A 16,100-nucleotide genomic window follows, 5' to 3' on the forward strand; every position below is an offset into this window, starting at 1 on the left:
TGAAAAGCAGGTTTGTGTATCTTGTGTTACCCCTGCTGCTCTTCAGTCAAGGATGTTACCAGAAACCGTGTGAGAGAGTTAAAAGGCATTTTGCATGTCCTGCYATTAAGTAGTTGGGGGGCAGTTTGTAATATTTTAGTGTAAGGGAAGACTTTGTCTAGGCCTATTCATCTCATTCCTTATTGTTTGTTTCAGAAGTTCTCAACATTAATGGCATTCTTGCTCTGACCTTCCTTTTCCTGTTACCTCTTTTACATTTTCAAATTTTGGCCACCAAGACTTCCAGGGTGCTGCAGAGCACTGGAAAGAGGTGGAGAGAACAGAAATAGTTATTCTATGAATGCCTCTGCAGAAAACATGATTTCAATAGGGATGGAACCAGGAGCAGGCTCCACAACCTTCCTTGTTTCAGATAGCCCAGTTCTGCAGGTGGGCAGTCAAGTGAGGCTCCTTCTGCCACCAACAGAAGTCAGCTCAAACCCATTTTCGAATTTCCTGTAAACTGCAGATGCCCACTAGATGGAGACACAATATTTTATACATTAGTGGCTATACAGATGGTAATCAAACCCACCAGCTGCTGCCTGCGCTTTCCGGGCACATCGCCAATTTACTGGCAGTATGTTGACTGGGAAGCAGACAGTGACACACTTTGATCGAAAAGCTTGTATGATGATTTTTTTTTGTTGTAATATTATTGTTTTTWAAAAAAATGATAAAAGAGATCAAGATGTGTATCTTGATCAAAGGGCGCTGCTGTCTGCTTTCCCATCAGCAACTTCTAATTTATAGAAATCAGATTGCGTGGAAAGCAATCAGCAAAGGTTTGAGGTCTTTCTTGTTCTCACTGCCAAGACATGCTGACAAGTGAGAAAATTAAAATCAGAGAAGGTAGRGAGAGAACTAGTAAAACACTGGTTGAAATATACTTATTTAAAGTTCATGATTTTAATAATTTTAAGGCTGTTAAAAACATCCACTTAAAGTGCTCAATTTGGCTTTTGTTTGTATTATAAGARCACCTTAAGGTCTTTCTCTGATGGACAATGTTGCTTTGAGACTAATTTATCACTGAGAGAGAAATATATCTATTACTTGTTGTCATGGAAAAATAACCTGTCTGCTTCTGGGGCCAAGTTTTTCARAGGTACCTCCTATCGGCTCTATTTCTTCCACATGGAGCTGTGCATCCAATATGATTTATTAGGGCATATACATGATACAATGAACACCTGCAAAGAACACTTAAACCAGTCAGTCCTGTAAATAGGAAGATACTTGGTGCATAGGGAGTTTACTGAAAATTTGTCTATTGTATTTCGTAAGGTCTTTTTTCTTTAGGCTCTCTAGTTGAGTCATTTTTGTTTTCAGCTTTTGGTATCAACTCCTTCTTTAAAAACTTTGGTTTTTTTTAATTTTTCAGTCCTTCCATGTTTAAACAATTGGCAGTTGCATATGTATGTGTGTGTGTGTGTGTGTGTGTGTGTGTGTGTGTGTGGACTGTGTTCCAGTGCATAGGTCAGTATTTCTGGCCAGCATAAAAGCACAAACCCAGTAAGAGTGGTGAAAATTGCTTCACATTCTGCCAATTATTAAAACCAAAATGGAGAATCACACGATGAAAGGAAGGACTTGAGATATGTGGCATTTTATCTAGGTGGAGCAAGAGACTGCTGGCGATAAACAGCTTGAGGAAGGTAAGGAGGTGAACAGGGCCTACCTCCAGGAGTCTTCAGAGTGTGATTTTGATCTGATTTCCAGATTATGCTCAGCCTCGCTGCCTCTCCTCTGCCCATGAGATATTGCTGCTTCCCACCACTCCTACTCTCTCCTTCCACAGCAYTAAATGAAGTCCTGTGTCCTCATCTAGCGTGCCTTTTCCCTCTGTTGCAAGCCAAGCTTCCCAGCAATTAGTGATTTCTCCTACCCTCTCCTCAATTTCCCTRCTTGGCAATCCAGACATATTGGATGTTCCTGCTGGGTGCTTTCTTCTAAGGGTTAGATCAAAAGACAGCAGCTTCAGAGTAGGCAATGTCATGTTTCTGGGTATGGCTCTCCTTTCTCAAGAGAAGATGCTGCCATGGGGTGCTTACTCCCTCTAGGTATTTATGACATTGCTATTTAGAAAAGCTGCCAAGGAAAAGGTGCTGCTGAAAGGAATAAATGAGACCCTTTGGCATCATTGCTTCATTTCTTTTCCCATCAAAAGACGACGCATTGTCTTTATCTCATCAGGCAAACTGTGTGCAAACTTCGTGATCACGTGGTCTTTGCCTATTTTTGTAGAACAGTTTCTCAGAAAGACAAAGAACAAGGAGGAGAGGAAAGGCTGCAGTGTACAACCCAATGCAGTACCCTTTAGCTTCACTTGTTCTATGGGTGACTCAAGATTTTCCCCCCAAAGCTGGAAGTGTTTGCTCTYGATTCCAAGTTATGGTAGAATTCTGTATGATTGTGGAAATCTTTGAACAAATGTTAGATTTTTGTTGGTTCTGTTACTTGTGCATATGGTAATTTTCTAGAAGATGTATTTAACTGGGTTTATAAGGGATAAGGAATTAAGTGACTGTTGTTTGTTTGTTTTTTTAATTGGAGAGAAATTATTCAGTAGAAATGTTTGTTTCTTCTCATGCATTGTTTAAACAAATTCTAAAAATCCACATTGGATTATATGATTTGTCATGAGCTTCCTAACAAGTCAAAGCAGAATGAGATTTACGCTCTTTTTCAGCAGAAACCATTTCATGCCCCAACAGAAATGGAAATGACTGTTCTCAGAAACTTTCCAAGTCGAAGTGGGAGGAGATAATCTGTAAGGAGATGTTACCTTCTCAAAAACAACCTCACATCATCCAAGGTGTGGTTGCCTTTGGCCATTTACCAAGGGGAAACTTTACTAGATTTCAAATCACCCACCTAGCCAAGCTGTGCTGAGGCAAGACTTTGTTTAACTCCTGCATTCACCAGACCAACCCTGCCCCTACCCACAGCTGTGTTTTTATCTAACGTGAATGACAGGATTATAAGGGAGAGTTAAAACAAACACCGGCACTCAAGCTGAGATTCAGCATAAACAGATTTATGAACACRTACGTAACAAGGAGAGCCTGTTTACAATGGGGCACAAAATCCAACTGTCACGTAAGGAAGGGGTGGTTTCTTTTAACTAACAGGCTATGGTTAGAACTCTGCAGATTCAAGTAATATAGAAATGGAGTTGTAAAGAAGTACYGATATCTTAGACTTACGTGGGGGGTTTGTGTGTGCTGATCAAATATTCTGGTGTTAAAATAGACTAGTTTCACATAGAGAGGTGACTGAAAACTGTAACTCTGAAATTGCAGAGAAAAACTGGCTTGCTTCTACATTCCCAAATTGGGAAATGTATGCTAATGGCTTAATTTTTATGATAAAAACATGAAAAATAAGTCCCTAAAATAGCGTTGAATCAATTTTCTGATAAAACAAATTTGTTTTCCCATTTGTGATTAAAATGACCTACAGTAAGATTTTTTTTTTTAACTAGGTGTTAATTAAAAATATGGAAATGGATTTAAAAAACCTTGCAGTTCACAGTGGAAGAATTACCATAACTGATCTGTTCTCAGAGCCATGCCTGTTCTGAGATGTTTTTAAGATGTCTGAGTTACTGGTTGTTTTTCTGCGTGATTGTTTCCAAAGCAAAATGTGATTCCAATAAAAACAGTAATTGAATTTACAGTCCACAGGACAAATTGTTGTTTTAACAGAAACTTACACACTCAGGCAAAGACCTTACATTTTAGGTCTAATAACAAAGAACACAAGCTCCCCATTTTTATGTGGCCATATATTCTGGAAAAATTTTTAATGTGGCATATTTTTTAAAAATATCTATGTTGTGTTTTTTAAATTGTGTGAGCCGTTTTTTTCCTCCTCTTAGCTCTGGATCAATATTCCTTAGGTTGTGTTGGTTTGGGGATTTTTTAATGCAACCTTTTAAGTGTTAGTGCAGCTATTTTCTGTAGCATCAGCTGGGGGTGAATCAATACAGATAAGCCTATCCACATCTAATGCACCTCATGACTGAGAGGAGTTTGGAGAGAACGTGTTTATCTGGCATTTGGTGCTGAGAGACTCTGCAGAGCACGGGGCAGTTGTGTGAGGGGTTTGTCCATGAACAGTGTTGTGTGGAGAAAAGGCTGATTTCTGAGGAAGTGGGTGGGAAGGGAAGGCTGTCCAAGAGCAGTGGCAGACAAAGGCGGGAGGTGGGACCTCTTTCCAACATCAGGCAGTGAGTGCACATCACTGTATCAACAGCAAAATGCTAATTTTCTGCTGTCAGACTTTCTCAGCAGGAGCCCCCAGGCTCTTCTTGARCCCTTTTTGTTCTAAAAGGTGTGGAGGCTTAAATTTTCCTAGGTTTTTGCAATCTTGTTGATGCCTTTCTTTCCTGTACATGGCACTCCTGTTTAAGTAAAGCCTGAAGTCTGTGCTTGCTGAACTAMGAGAAATCTGGTGGGGCTCAGCTCCAGAGGCACAGGCTGCTGTGTGAGACACACAGGAGATTCACACGTGCTGCAAACAGGAGTGTCTACATTAGCAGGCTTTTTTTGGAAGTCTTAGGGCTGACCTAAAGCCCTGAGGAACAGTAAGAATTGGTGAGATATTGCTGCATCTCAGATATAACACCTGGAAAAAACAGACCAGGATAGTGCCAACAGCTGTCTGACTCTTCCCCCACACACTCGGGGGTGCAGAAGGCACAYGTGGTGCTGGAAATCATCTCTGAGTTCCTACAGTGACCATTTGAATAAAAAAGGGAATAGTTCATATTTCTCAGCACCAGGCAAACCAGGGAGCCTGAGTGAGGTAGCCAGCTTTCCTAGGTTCCCCTAGGGAAAAGGAGAGGGAGCAGGCTGTGCTCGCTGTGGTCCAGAGCAGCTACATTACGGAATTTTTAGGTTCTTTATTCATCTTAGTTGCTCTGACTGCCTCTCAAGAGAGGCAATCGTCTTTGCACTTCAGCAAGGAGGGGTTTAGGGGTTTGACAGAGCCCCTAAAGCAGGTGTGATGAATACCAGCCCCCTAAGCAATTCARTTCTTATAGGCCATTTTGTTGCCAGAGGCACATGCTCTCATGCAAATTGGTTTTCTGAGAGTATGGAATTGCAACAAGTATTTATAAAATGTTTGAAGCCTGGTCCCAGAAAGCGGTACCAAGATGCACCTGGCCAAGYGTGTTTTCACATTTTTATCATGTGTTCAGCATTCATATTGGATCTTTCCTGATTAAAAAATGTTGGAAAAGAGATGCACAACCAGGAAGTGTAAAATTCCAATTCAATAAAGGTGGATGCCATCAAAATATTAGACTGCCTGTTGTTCCTTGGGTTCAACAGAACTTAATTTTATGGTTTTCAGAAGTGATCACATGAATAATAAAAAGGGCCTTCATTTTTATAAAAACATTTGTAGCTTTAGATAGGTGATTACTGTGGGAAAGGTGCTTGTGGGGTTTGTTTTTTGGTTTTTAAATTACTTTAGATCCCTGTTGATTATGATTGTACAGCCAGAATAGTAGCTGACTGCTCTTTGCTTGTTTGATGAGTGCCCTTGAAGTGGAAATGGGGGGGTTGGTACTTTGAAAAGTCCAGACATGCAAGAGTTGCACTTTCAAGAACTAAAAAAAACTCTTTCACCCCTCCCTAAAATCGGTATGTATTATTTTTAAAAGGGTTACATTAACCTCRAGCTTTTAAAATGATGATACGTATCCCAAAAAATCATGAGTTGCTTAAAAAGAATTGTTTGGTTCCTTTTCCTTGCAGTCTAGTTCTTGAGCTTTCAGGATTTATGTTTTCAATCTTTCCTCTGCAACCATAAGAGCTAACTTTATTTTTAAATGAAAGCTGAGATTCTCTTGTAATCCCATAACTCTAGGAGATTTGGCAATGCTAAATACAATGTGAATTTAGAGTGACCATTCCAAGGTGAATCATTTAGTGATGTGTCCTCARCATTGAAGCCAACTGGGGATATGGGGTTTTTATGTCTTTCATTTTGTCTTTCTAAATAATCTGCAAATTGGCAGCAATAATTGGAAGCTTGGTAAAARCAGTGGAAGACAACTGCAGCCTAGTAAAATCAGGGCGTTTTGTTGTTGTTTTTTTTCTTCCCTGTATGTTAGGATAGATAGATTCTTACAGAATCTAGGTATTAAGGGCATTCTGCATTAAGATATCTCTAGAGAGGAAGGCTTTGGTTGTTTTTGTAGAAGCACCCTTTTCTACTCAGTCAAGCGTTTAAATTGGCAGCAGTTCCTAGAGTAGCAAGAAAATCCTGGTTGTTGTCCTCATATAGTTACTGAAAACAGTAAGAGGATATGTAAAAGCTTTAACTCCAAGGAAAAATATTTATAACTGTGACATTGTGTTTCCTTACCGTAATTTATGGGCAAAATGTAGGAAAGTAGGAACACAAGCTATAAATAATATTTCTTATGTAAACATAACRGCAGTAGCAAATTCTTTTTATTTAAAAATTAATATTGATGTTCATTAATATAAATTACCACATTTCAGATGACTCTGATGTCCTTGAGGCCAGATGTCACTGACTGATTTGCAGCTTCCTGGGGGGAGGAGGAGATCCTGTTTTGTCAGTGTAGACACCAAATTGCTTCAAATAGCTATTTTGGACTAGATTAATTACTAATGTATTGTCAACAAAGTCAATTCACATTGCAGCTCAGAAATATGGAAAACTCTTTAGAACACACTGACTTGGACTTCAAAATGCAGGAAAAAGAGCATAAAGCCTACTTTTGACTCACTGAACTCCTGTCTCTTTTAGGAATAGGGATTTGAAAACTGCCCAGGAACACGCATACAGAATTTCCATGTACATCATTAGCAACCAGGGAGCATCCTTCAGAGGTAGATTTTTAGGCCCTCACTGATCTTAATTCTACTTTAATATTAATACAAATGTGTGTAGCGAGGCTGTGCAGGAGGAAGCTCTGCCACCTCAGTCACACCACAGAGATCAGATATCTGGCTCAAGTTTTTGAGTGCTTTGTAAAATCCTTTGGTCCCTTGGACCTGATGTATTAAATGCTGCAGAATAGGATGGCAGATGTATTTGTAGAGCTATCAGCAGCCTCCCAGGAACCTCCTGTGGGAATTCTGGTGGGCGCTGCCACCGCAGGCAGGTGGGGTGGATTTGTTGTGTTTGATACGCTGGCAGGTTAAAGGGGAGGGATAAAAAAAGCAGGCTGGTTTGAGTCAGTGCATCTCTCTCCATTAGGTATTCATTCAGATTCAACCACATGAAATACAGGCAGCTAACAAACCATCTCTTGGAAATGCCTTTTATTCCGGCAGCTGAAATTCAGYGCATTTGGAGGTGTGTGGCCGGGCATGCTTAGCATGAATAGCAAAGTAATGTAAATCCTGTATTACAGAGTTTGTTTGATAGCAAATCTCACATATGTATGAGAGAAATCTGTGCAGGCTTCTGGTAGAGTAAGGTCCCATGGCATACAAGTACAAACTACACAGGTAATATGAATACATAGAATAATGCACAAAGAACTCCCTTTTTGAAACTCATCTGTCATTCATATAAAATCAAACCCATATCCATTGAAAGGCATTGAAAGATGTTACAAGGCTGTAGAAATGGTCCGAGTGGAACGTGGGATCCTTTTTCCAATCCTTATAAATAATTATTTTCTTGTGTTTGGTAAGATTAGCTGAAAAGAATTTATGTTAAGACTGTATGGAAAGGAGTACAGAATTTCAGATAATATAAAGATGAAAAGGTGGTTTTTAAATGTTTCTGTGATACAAAAGCCTTCTATCAAAGAAACAAATGTATCACCCTCTCAGTCTTTTTTCTCATTTATGGAATAAGTAAACATAAACTCTGAATTCTCATTTTCAGCAAGTACGTCAGTAAATSCAAACTGACCTTGACCTTAGCTTTGCTAATTTCCAAACTCTGATATTTATTCCTGGAGTAGATTGTTTCCCCTCATACCACATACATAAATACTGCAAACCTTTCCAATGCCTTGAATTAGAGTGAAAGTAAATAGCTGGTTTTAATCTACATAATATTTTGAGAGCAGACGTTCTGTGCTATGACTATTAAGATATACCCAGCAGCCATTTCTATAATGCTAAAACCTCTTATATATATGATTAAAAGTAACACTATCAGCCAGGGCTTGTTTTATGCCACAGAAACTTAAATAATAAAATACAGCATGGATAAAATCTGCAATAATAGTAACTTAAGCAGAATTAATTTAAGTAACAGATAACATCTGGGGGAAAATGTAATGGTATATTGGTAAGTTATGCAAAGCTAATTTTATAATAACTACCACATCTGTGGAATTCATCTATTAGAATGCTTTACCAATCTTCTTTCCTGCCATTATTCTGTTTTAGAAATTTCCCTGTGTACTATTTTACTGTCTTTTCTCTGCCTACGTTTGTTAAAAGGCAATTTACTACCCCTCAACCATGARAAAAGTGTGTGAGTTTATGTACAGAACAACACAGGGCTTTTTATACAAGCCTGTCTTTATGCACACTTACCCAGAGAGAATTGCAGAGTGTGGCTGTGGCACAGGGCTGCCCTCCCAGAGCAGTGTGTGCTGGGGGAAGTGGGGAAGTGCTGCTGCTGCCCCACCCATCCCACATCAGCCCTGCTGACTTCTGCATTCCCAGTGCCCCCCTGGCACCCACCTGACCTCAGAATCCGTAACAATAGTGCACCTAATTGTCCCTCCAGTCCCTTTCAGAGCAGCTGACACTGATATGCCAGCTACATTTGTGCAACTGCTTCACAATTTCTTTATGTTTGAATTCCCTGGACCCGCTGGACCGCGATGTGCAGGAAAATATTGCCAATTAATTTTAAGGCATTATCATCTTGCCAAACTGTTTCTCACATTGCGATAGTTATATTGATTCAAGAGGACACTTTGAGTAATACATCTTTGTCATAGTGAATAATGCTCACATAATGACAAATCTTCAGGAATTAAAAAAAGGGGGATGAAGTTTTTAATGTAGGTCAGTGGAAGTAATTCACCATAAATTTACTCAGACTTCAGAAACTAACATTTTTTTAAAGCCACTGTAACTGTATAAAACCTACTGTGTCTCCTTTTCTGTTTTTAAATAGATTTTACTACAGAGCCATTGGTGCTATTAAACATGAGGTTTTGTTCAAAGGAAGCACAAAGACCTAATTGTATTTTTTAAAGGAAAGTATTGCATCAGAAGGATTCATTTAAATACATTTGTTGGCTTCRGGCTCTCACCACAATTCATTCATTCTAATTTTCCCCTGGACTTGTTAAGGACACAATGTATAGGAAGGAGCAATGCAGAATGGCATTTTTAGGTCACTATATTTTGGCTGTAAACTGTAGTCCAGCTCATAAACTTGTTATTACTAAACAAAATGCTTCATATTCTACATTGAGAAGTTTCACAGTCTTTTAAAAAAACTTTTGGCTGAATGTTGAGACTATTATGGCTCATTAAAGAGCCTRGTTCTGCTGTAATTTAGTTATTTCTTAATGATCCAAGGGTTATTATTAGACATGGAACAGATGAGTAAAGAATGGCTCTCTGTAAAAAGAYGCAGTGAAGTAAAAATATTATTCAGAAAAACAGAACCTCTGAAAATCATATCCATGCTACAAAAATGTATTTGATCAGYTTGGAATTGATTCTAAAAACCTGGTCTATTTCTTTGCATTATTTTACTTTTTCAAAATTAGGACTGGAGAGAATAAATGGAATTACTTAATCTAAATTTAAAAATATATTTTGAGTGAATAGGTAACTAACTAACCAAAAAATATTATTTTAAGGAAGCAGAAAGTAATTCTGAAGTCTAATCCGCTTCAGCTAATATTTTTTATAAGAAAACATAAGGTAAGAAATCAGAGGAAAATGGAAATAGTTGCTAAATCAAAAGAGATCTAGTTTTAAAAAAAATAGAATTTGAAAATAAAATGTGTTTACTTTTGAAAGAAATACAGTTTAGCTAAGTTTTTTCATTTGATGCAAAACCCAAACTCTGATATTCTTTTTGTGAGTATGTAGGCACTGACGAGGTGCTGAAAATTTGAGTTACGAGTGGTAGAGGAAAATGCTTCTAGAAATCTGTTTTTCTCCTCACTTATAATCTGCAAATCTTTCTGTCAGCCTTTTCAGTTCTCACAAACATGGACTAATACTGTCTACTTACTTTACTGAGCTCACACATGATGGGGAATCTTGAAGGCAGTGGCAGAGTCCAAACAGAAGTTCTGGAAAGCTTTTAGGACTACAAAAGAAATTTTTATTGTAATGAAGTGTCTAGGTCTAACTTTTTATTTACAGTTTTTGCTGTCACTTCTGCAGATGCATAGAATGTTTAATATTTTCAGCATGTTTAACTGTAGCAAGTAACTAAATGACCCACATATCAACCTACTGCGATTTCAAAAGTATGAGGAAATTAATTTATGGGAGCTGCATTTACCCTGATGTGAATTAATGTCGTTTACTTACACCATCCAAGCAAAATGCTGTTTGTAATCGCTGACTCAGAACTGGAACATCTGCCTCGAATTCTCGATGGGCACTTCCCCGGTGGAGGCCCCACACACACCATTTCAGTGCCATACCCTGCTCCTTGCTTGTTCACAAATGCCTTTTTTCGCCCTATTTGGCACATATGTTCTCTGTCATCCATTTTTTTTTAAAGTAGGACACAAAGCCTTGTCCCTTTGGAGGATGGAGGCTGCTTTCTGCATCACTCCTGAGATCCTGAGCATGGATTTGGTGCTCCATGCAGCTGCTTCAAGGGGAAAAGCTGTGCCCCTGGCAGAGCATTCCTGGAGCTGCAGGTCACACACCAGCAGAGCACAGTGAGGTTCCCATGGTCACAGCAAAGGAACAAGATGAAGCAGCAAAACTTGGACCATTAGCAACTCTTAAATTATACTTACATATTAAAATATTTTTCTTAGGGCCTTATTTGATTTAGCATCGATGCAGCTTCACTCCAACTGATTCCTTTGATAAGGCCCTGCAATTTCAAATTGCAACAAGGTCCCTGTTCAGAAGTGACAAACTTGCACTGGGAAGACAGAATGTTACCTAAGCACTGTGTTTTCTAAACGTAATTATCCACATGAGTAAAAGAAGCTGTAGTGTTATGAAATTATGAAAATCATCTGTTCTTTCGACGTATTATAAAGAGGGCCCCTTGAGATGCAACTAGAAATTAAAGCTGATCTATAATAATTTTCAGAATGCTTTCCAGTTCTGAGCACCTGGATAGTAACAGAAAAGGTATTGGTTTTTATTGTTTGCCAGTCATTTAATTTCCATTAAAAAAAATCTGCAWGAAACCTCTGAGCAATAATTAAACCTGAATTACTWTTTTTTCTTTTTAATACTACCAGCATGAGATTGAACTTGACCAACCTGCAGTTTCCCCYTCAGCCTCAGTGACAGAACCTCAAGTATAGTTTTGTTCCCTTTAATTTATTTTCGGGGGGGGGGGGGTTAAGCTATTTTTTTATGAATTTCCATTGGATCTGATGACATTTATTATCCTGAACATAGCATACTTTCTCTTCTAAGATTGAATGAAATTACTTTTAATGCATTAATCAGTCATTTATTTGAGTGAGCCCCGCTGGGCTCTCGCCCCATGCAGGGATGTGTCTGCCTGGCCTGGGCAATGTGAGACAGACACAATGGTCTGTGTGAGGGCAGCACTTCCCAAAAGCAGCCCTGTGTGTTGTTGGCTGTCCTTGTTGGGTCTCATAGAGGGCAGGAGGATGCTCTAACTCAGTGTTCCTGTGGCAGGTTGCTGACCAGAGRAAAGAGCCCAGTCCAGAGACAGAGTTCTCCGAGGTGGCTGAAGTCACTGCTGAAGATGAGAAGTCTGCAGAGTGTGAAATCCCGAATGAAATTACTGGCAACCTTGAGGTACTATTACTAGAAAGCTATTCACTAATTCTGTCTATAGTTAATTAGCTAGCTCAGTCTTAATGAATAYAAACTGTATTTGTGCTAAAGCTGGCAAAAAGCACATCCATATGCTGTAAAAATGTGAATTAGCCTCTATAAATAACTCCTAGTTTAGTCAGCTTACATATGATAAGATAAAAAATATTCAGTAATATGACAACATATATCTTTAGCCTTACTGTGTGTCAAAAACACGGGCCAAATCCTGCTCTCAGTGGTGTCAGTGATAAAATTCCTTCTCAGGGGCTCAGGACCAGCTGCTGTGCTGGAGTATATGCAATGTGTGCTTAATATAAATTGTTAGATGCATCTATGGTACACGTCCTTCAATTTGTGTAAGAAATGACTCACTTATGCCAATTTTGGGCTTTGTCTGGTAGCTGTGTGACTACACACGAGCTGCCTTAATGGAACAGATCAGCTGTCAGTATGTGGTCTGCAGACTCTGAGGGGCCCCTGATTTCTTTCTGTGGGRGTCATGGAAGGGAAGGAAGCTACTGTCATTGGAACTGATAGGAAATGATTGAAAGCCAACCTGCTAGAACAGAGTTACACCAAGGAACCGCTGGAATTTGGTCTTACTTGCAACAGGCAAGTGGCATTAGGCACTTTGAACTTCAGATACAGCATGTTAGACCCTATTGATTAAGCAGCAGTTTAATAAATGTCTAATATTATCTGAAAATATTGTGGTATGGATAAATTGCTTTATTTGGACTATGCATCAATGGAGAAAATGAATTAGAATAATGATGCCATCATTAGATCATTTGAGTTCATATTCCATTTTGACATGTCTTTAGCAATGGGAGGGAATCTCTGGCCTATGTTGTCTTACTCCTGTTCCTACCAATAGAAAAGAATGAATTTCTGGTTTTCACTTGACCTTGATGCYGTTAATGTCAGTGCTAAGAGTTTTTTCTTTACAAAACTGGACAGATGAGAATTCTTTTTTTCTTCTTTTGCAACACTGGTTGTATTCAAAGAAAATTATTTCCCCTCAGGTTTTAGTTCTTTCACCAATGTATCTTTTTCTCCTGTTTCTTGACATCTGATGTAATCTCATAATTAGATTTTTACCTGATTTCATGATCAAACTCCTACARTTTTTTGTTATGCCTGAAATATGATTTCATAATCTGCATCATGTCTTAACATATTCATTAACAAGGCAGATGTTGCTCTAATTGAGTCTAAAAAATAACTTTTAGTCTGATACCACACTCAGTGGTCTCAGCAGCAGCCATAGTGAAGTGTGATGGCAGATGATTTTCACTGGAGGTAGGACCAGAGACTGAGGTATGTGAAAGCTGGAGAAGAAAAGGCATCTGGAGTGGCTGGGAGAGGATTAGCCCAGAGGATCAGCGTTCCAGCAACCAAGTACACATCATGTAAAGGAATGAGGACATTTTTGTTCATACTTGGATTAAATATTGTGAAGGCTGTCTGSAAAGATACAAAGTTGAGAGAGAAATTCCAGCCTTTTGGTTCTAATCTGAGCTACTGAGAACTTAGAAAACATTTCAGCTGTGCTTAYCCATTGATAGATTGCAGAATAGCACTAGTAGGGAATTCTAGAACTGGCAAGCCACTAAGTTCCTAGAGTGTCAAAGTACTGCAAGCGCTTCTGGGACAAATCCATTTGCTTTATCAAAATTACCTGAATGCCATTAAGAATGTAACTCTGAGTTTTGGAACAGTTTATGTAGACTGTAAAAGACCTCTGAGCCTGTCCCAGTTGTTATAAATACTGTCATTGCACCACATCCATTTCTCTTGTATTTCTGCAAAATCAGTGCTGATGCTGAGAAATATACATAAATTACCCATAAACCATGAGTGTTTGTGACCTTTATCCAGTGATTCCATATTTCCAAATGCCGTGGAATCAGATATTGCTATGCATTATCACTGCCAAAGATTTCATTACCTCTGTACCTTCCCCAAAAATGTTACATTGCAAATTAAACGCTCAATGACTATAGCAGTTTGGATTTCCAGAATGAGATACAAATTCATAATTGTATTTGTAATTAAGACAGACAAGCAGCATCACAGAAATAYGGGTTTTTATTGTTCATTTTCAGTAATGCTTTCTAATTCCAGCACTGTTTCAATAAAACACATTACACTAGAGAACAAACATCTGCAGCAAAGGAAAACAGTGGCAACAACCAGATCCCAAAGCAATTTTTCTGATTTGGTGTCTATTGGTAAAGGCTGTCTGAGAATACAGGCAAATTAGCCCATCTCCCAAGACATGGTTACGTGAGGAATGGCTGTCCCAGATCACTTCCAGCTCWCAGCAGCCATGCCATCCATTGGAATTGTGCACAGCAATATGATAAGGTGTTATCACATAAGGACAGGCTGGAACACCGTTCTGCCTGCAAAACAGGAAGGTGTGTGGGATAATGTTTGCCTTGCTGCACTACACTGTGTCAAAACCACCAAGACAATGTGCAGCCTAAGATAGCTCCATCATAACCACTTCTTTCTTCTGATTTTCTTTACAGGCTSAATGAAAAGCTGAAAATGCAGGAAGAAGCTTAGACTTGGAGCACAGAAAAATTGAGAAGTCCTAAATAGCCAGATAAGAAAGATGATGCTGGATTTTGCAGGAATTGGGCAGTAGGTGATGGTATACACAGAGGCTGGCTCGCTGCCTGAGCAAAATTACTTCTGTATATAGGAAAATGGTTCTGTTAACRTTTACCTAAAAGCACTTCATCTCAGTCCCTCAAATTTACCGTGTTCTGCCAGCGTTGTTGTTTAGTTTAGACTTAAGTTGAAGATTATAAACGGAAGAGCACATAATTAAAACATGTTGAAGTTCAGTTTATTTCTGAATAGAAATCCTAAGTTAAAAAAAAAAAAAGCTGCAATTTCATTCTCAAAGTTGTGAAATATTTAGCAGTTTCTGCTTTACACCTATGGTTTTTTTCAGGCAATGTTGCTACAAGGAGAATACATAGAGAGAAAAAATCATTTTGAGGCACTGCAGATACAATAAGGAAAGAATTTAATTARCATGTAATTACACACTTTTCACTGTAGCTATTCATTAATAAAATGTATATTATTTTGTTTTAATTTGTTTCCTAAGCTTTAAAACAAATTTAATAGCTTACACTTCTTTCTTTCCACCATATTAAAATTGCATAACTGAAGAGTTTGCACTACAGTATTCCCAAGAAGAGTTCCTTTAGATTTCCATGGATATTTTTTTTTTTGGAATGCATGTATCCTTTCATCTGAGAATGTTTCCATATTTTTCCAGACCTTATAGAAATATTTCATGCTTAAAAGGRATCCAACCAAATAAATGACCTCAGAAGAACCAGTTTAACATCTATGTTTCAAGCTCACAGCCTGTATTTATTGTGTCACAGAACTCTGTGCCCTAGCAAGCATGTGAAATACAAGTCCTGCTTTGAAGCGTAAAGGCTGGATTGGATTACATRTTTAGTGGAACACAAGAGAAATAGAGTGTTTTATTTATTGCACTTTCATATTTCTTTATCGCTARGTAAAAAGTTAGATTTTGTTTCATTTCATTCTCATTTTTTTCACGGTGGTAAATGAAAACAATTTGCAAGCCTGGCTCAGCCCAGTCAAAAGAAGGAATAGCTTGTAGCAGTTCTCCTGAAAGGTCTGGTTTGCAGGGGCTGCTCCTGATGGGTGCAGGGCCAAASGTTCAGCCAGAAGGGTCATTGCCATGTGCTGGGCAGCAGGAGGTGGTTCCACAGCTAAAGACAAGATCCAGGAGCTGTGCCTGGGCACCAGGAGCCTGCCTGTGCCCTGCAGAGCATGTTCAGTGTGGGCATGGAGCTCCTGCAAACCAATGGTTCTGTGTTTGGAGGAGACTGAGCATTTTACATGGTGTCATGCACTGAGAAAAATTCTTCCCCTGCTAGGTGATAAGGAGAMGCGAGGTCTGTAATGATTCACTTGCAAATTCTCTTGATTGCTCTTKCCAGTGATAGCCAGCAAATTAGTGAGAGTTTCCTTGCAGCTATTAAAAGCTGGCTGCTTTTGAACACGGAAGGAATTTGTGAAGCTATA

General features: G+C 38.8%; 1 protein-coding gene across 1 annotated transcript in view; it reads left to right on the plus strand.

The window, feature by feature from the left end:
- Nucleotides 1-15,540, plus strand: part of CABCOCO1 (ciliary associated calcium binding coiled-coil 1) — a 50,901-nt gene extending 35,361 nt beyond the window's left edge. Inside the window, exons 6-7 of the mRNA XM_057368392.1 lie at nucleotides 11,871-11,993; nucleotides 14,552-15,540. Coding sequence (XP_057224375.1) covers nucleotides 11,871-11,993; nucleotides 14,552-14,560 — 132 coding nt within the window. The 3' untranslated portion in view covers nucleotides 14,561-15,540. The remainder of the gene's footprint in view (nucleotides 1-11,870; nucleotides 11,994-14,551) is intronic.
- Nucleotides 15,541-16,100: the final 560 nt, after the last annotated feature.

This window comes from Malurus melanocephalus, unplaced genomic scaffold (assembly GCF_030028575.1).
Source record: "Malurus melanocephalus ecotype Western Australia unplaced genomic scaffold, MMel_1.1 scaffold_91, whole genome shotgun sequence".
NCBI classification, from domain to species: domain Eukaryota; kingdom Metazoa; phylum Chordata; class Aves; order Passeriformes; family Maluridae; genus Malurus; species Malurus melanocephalus.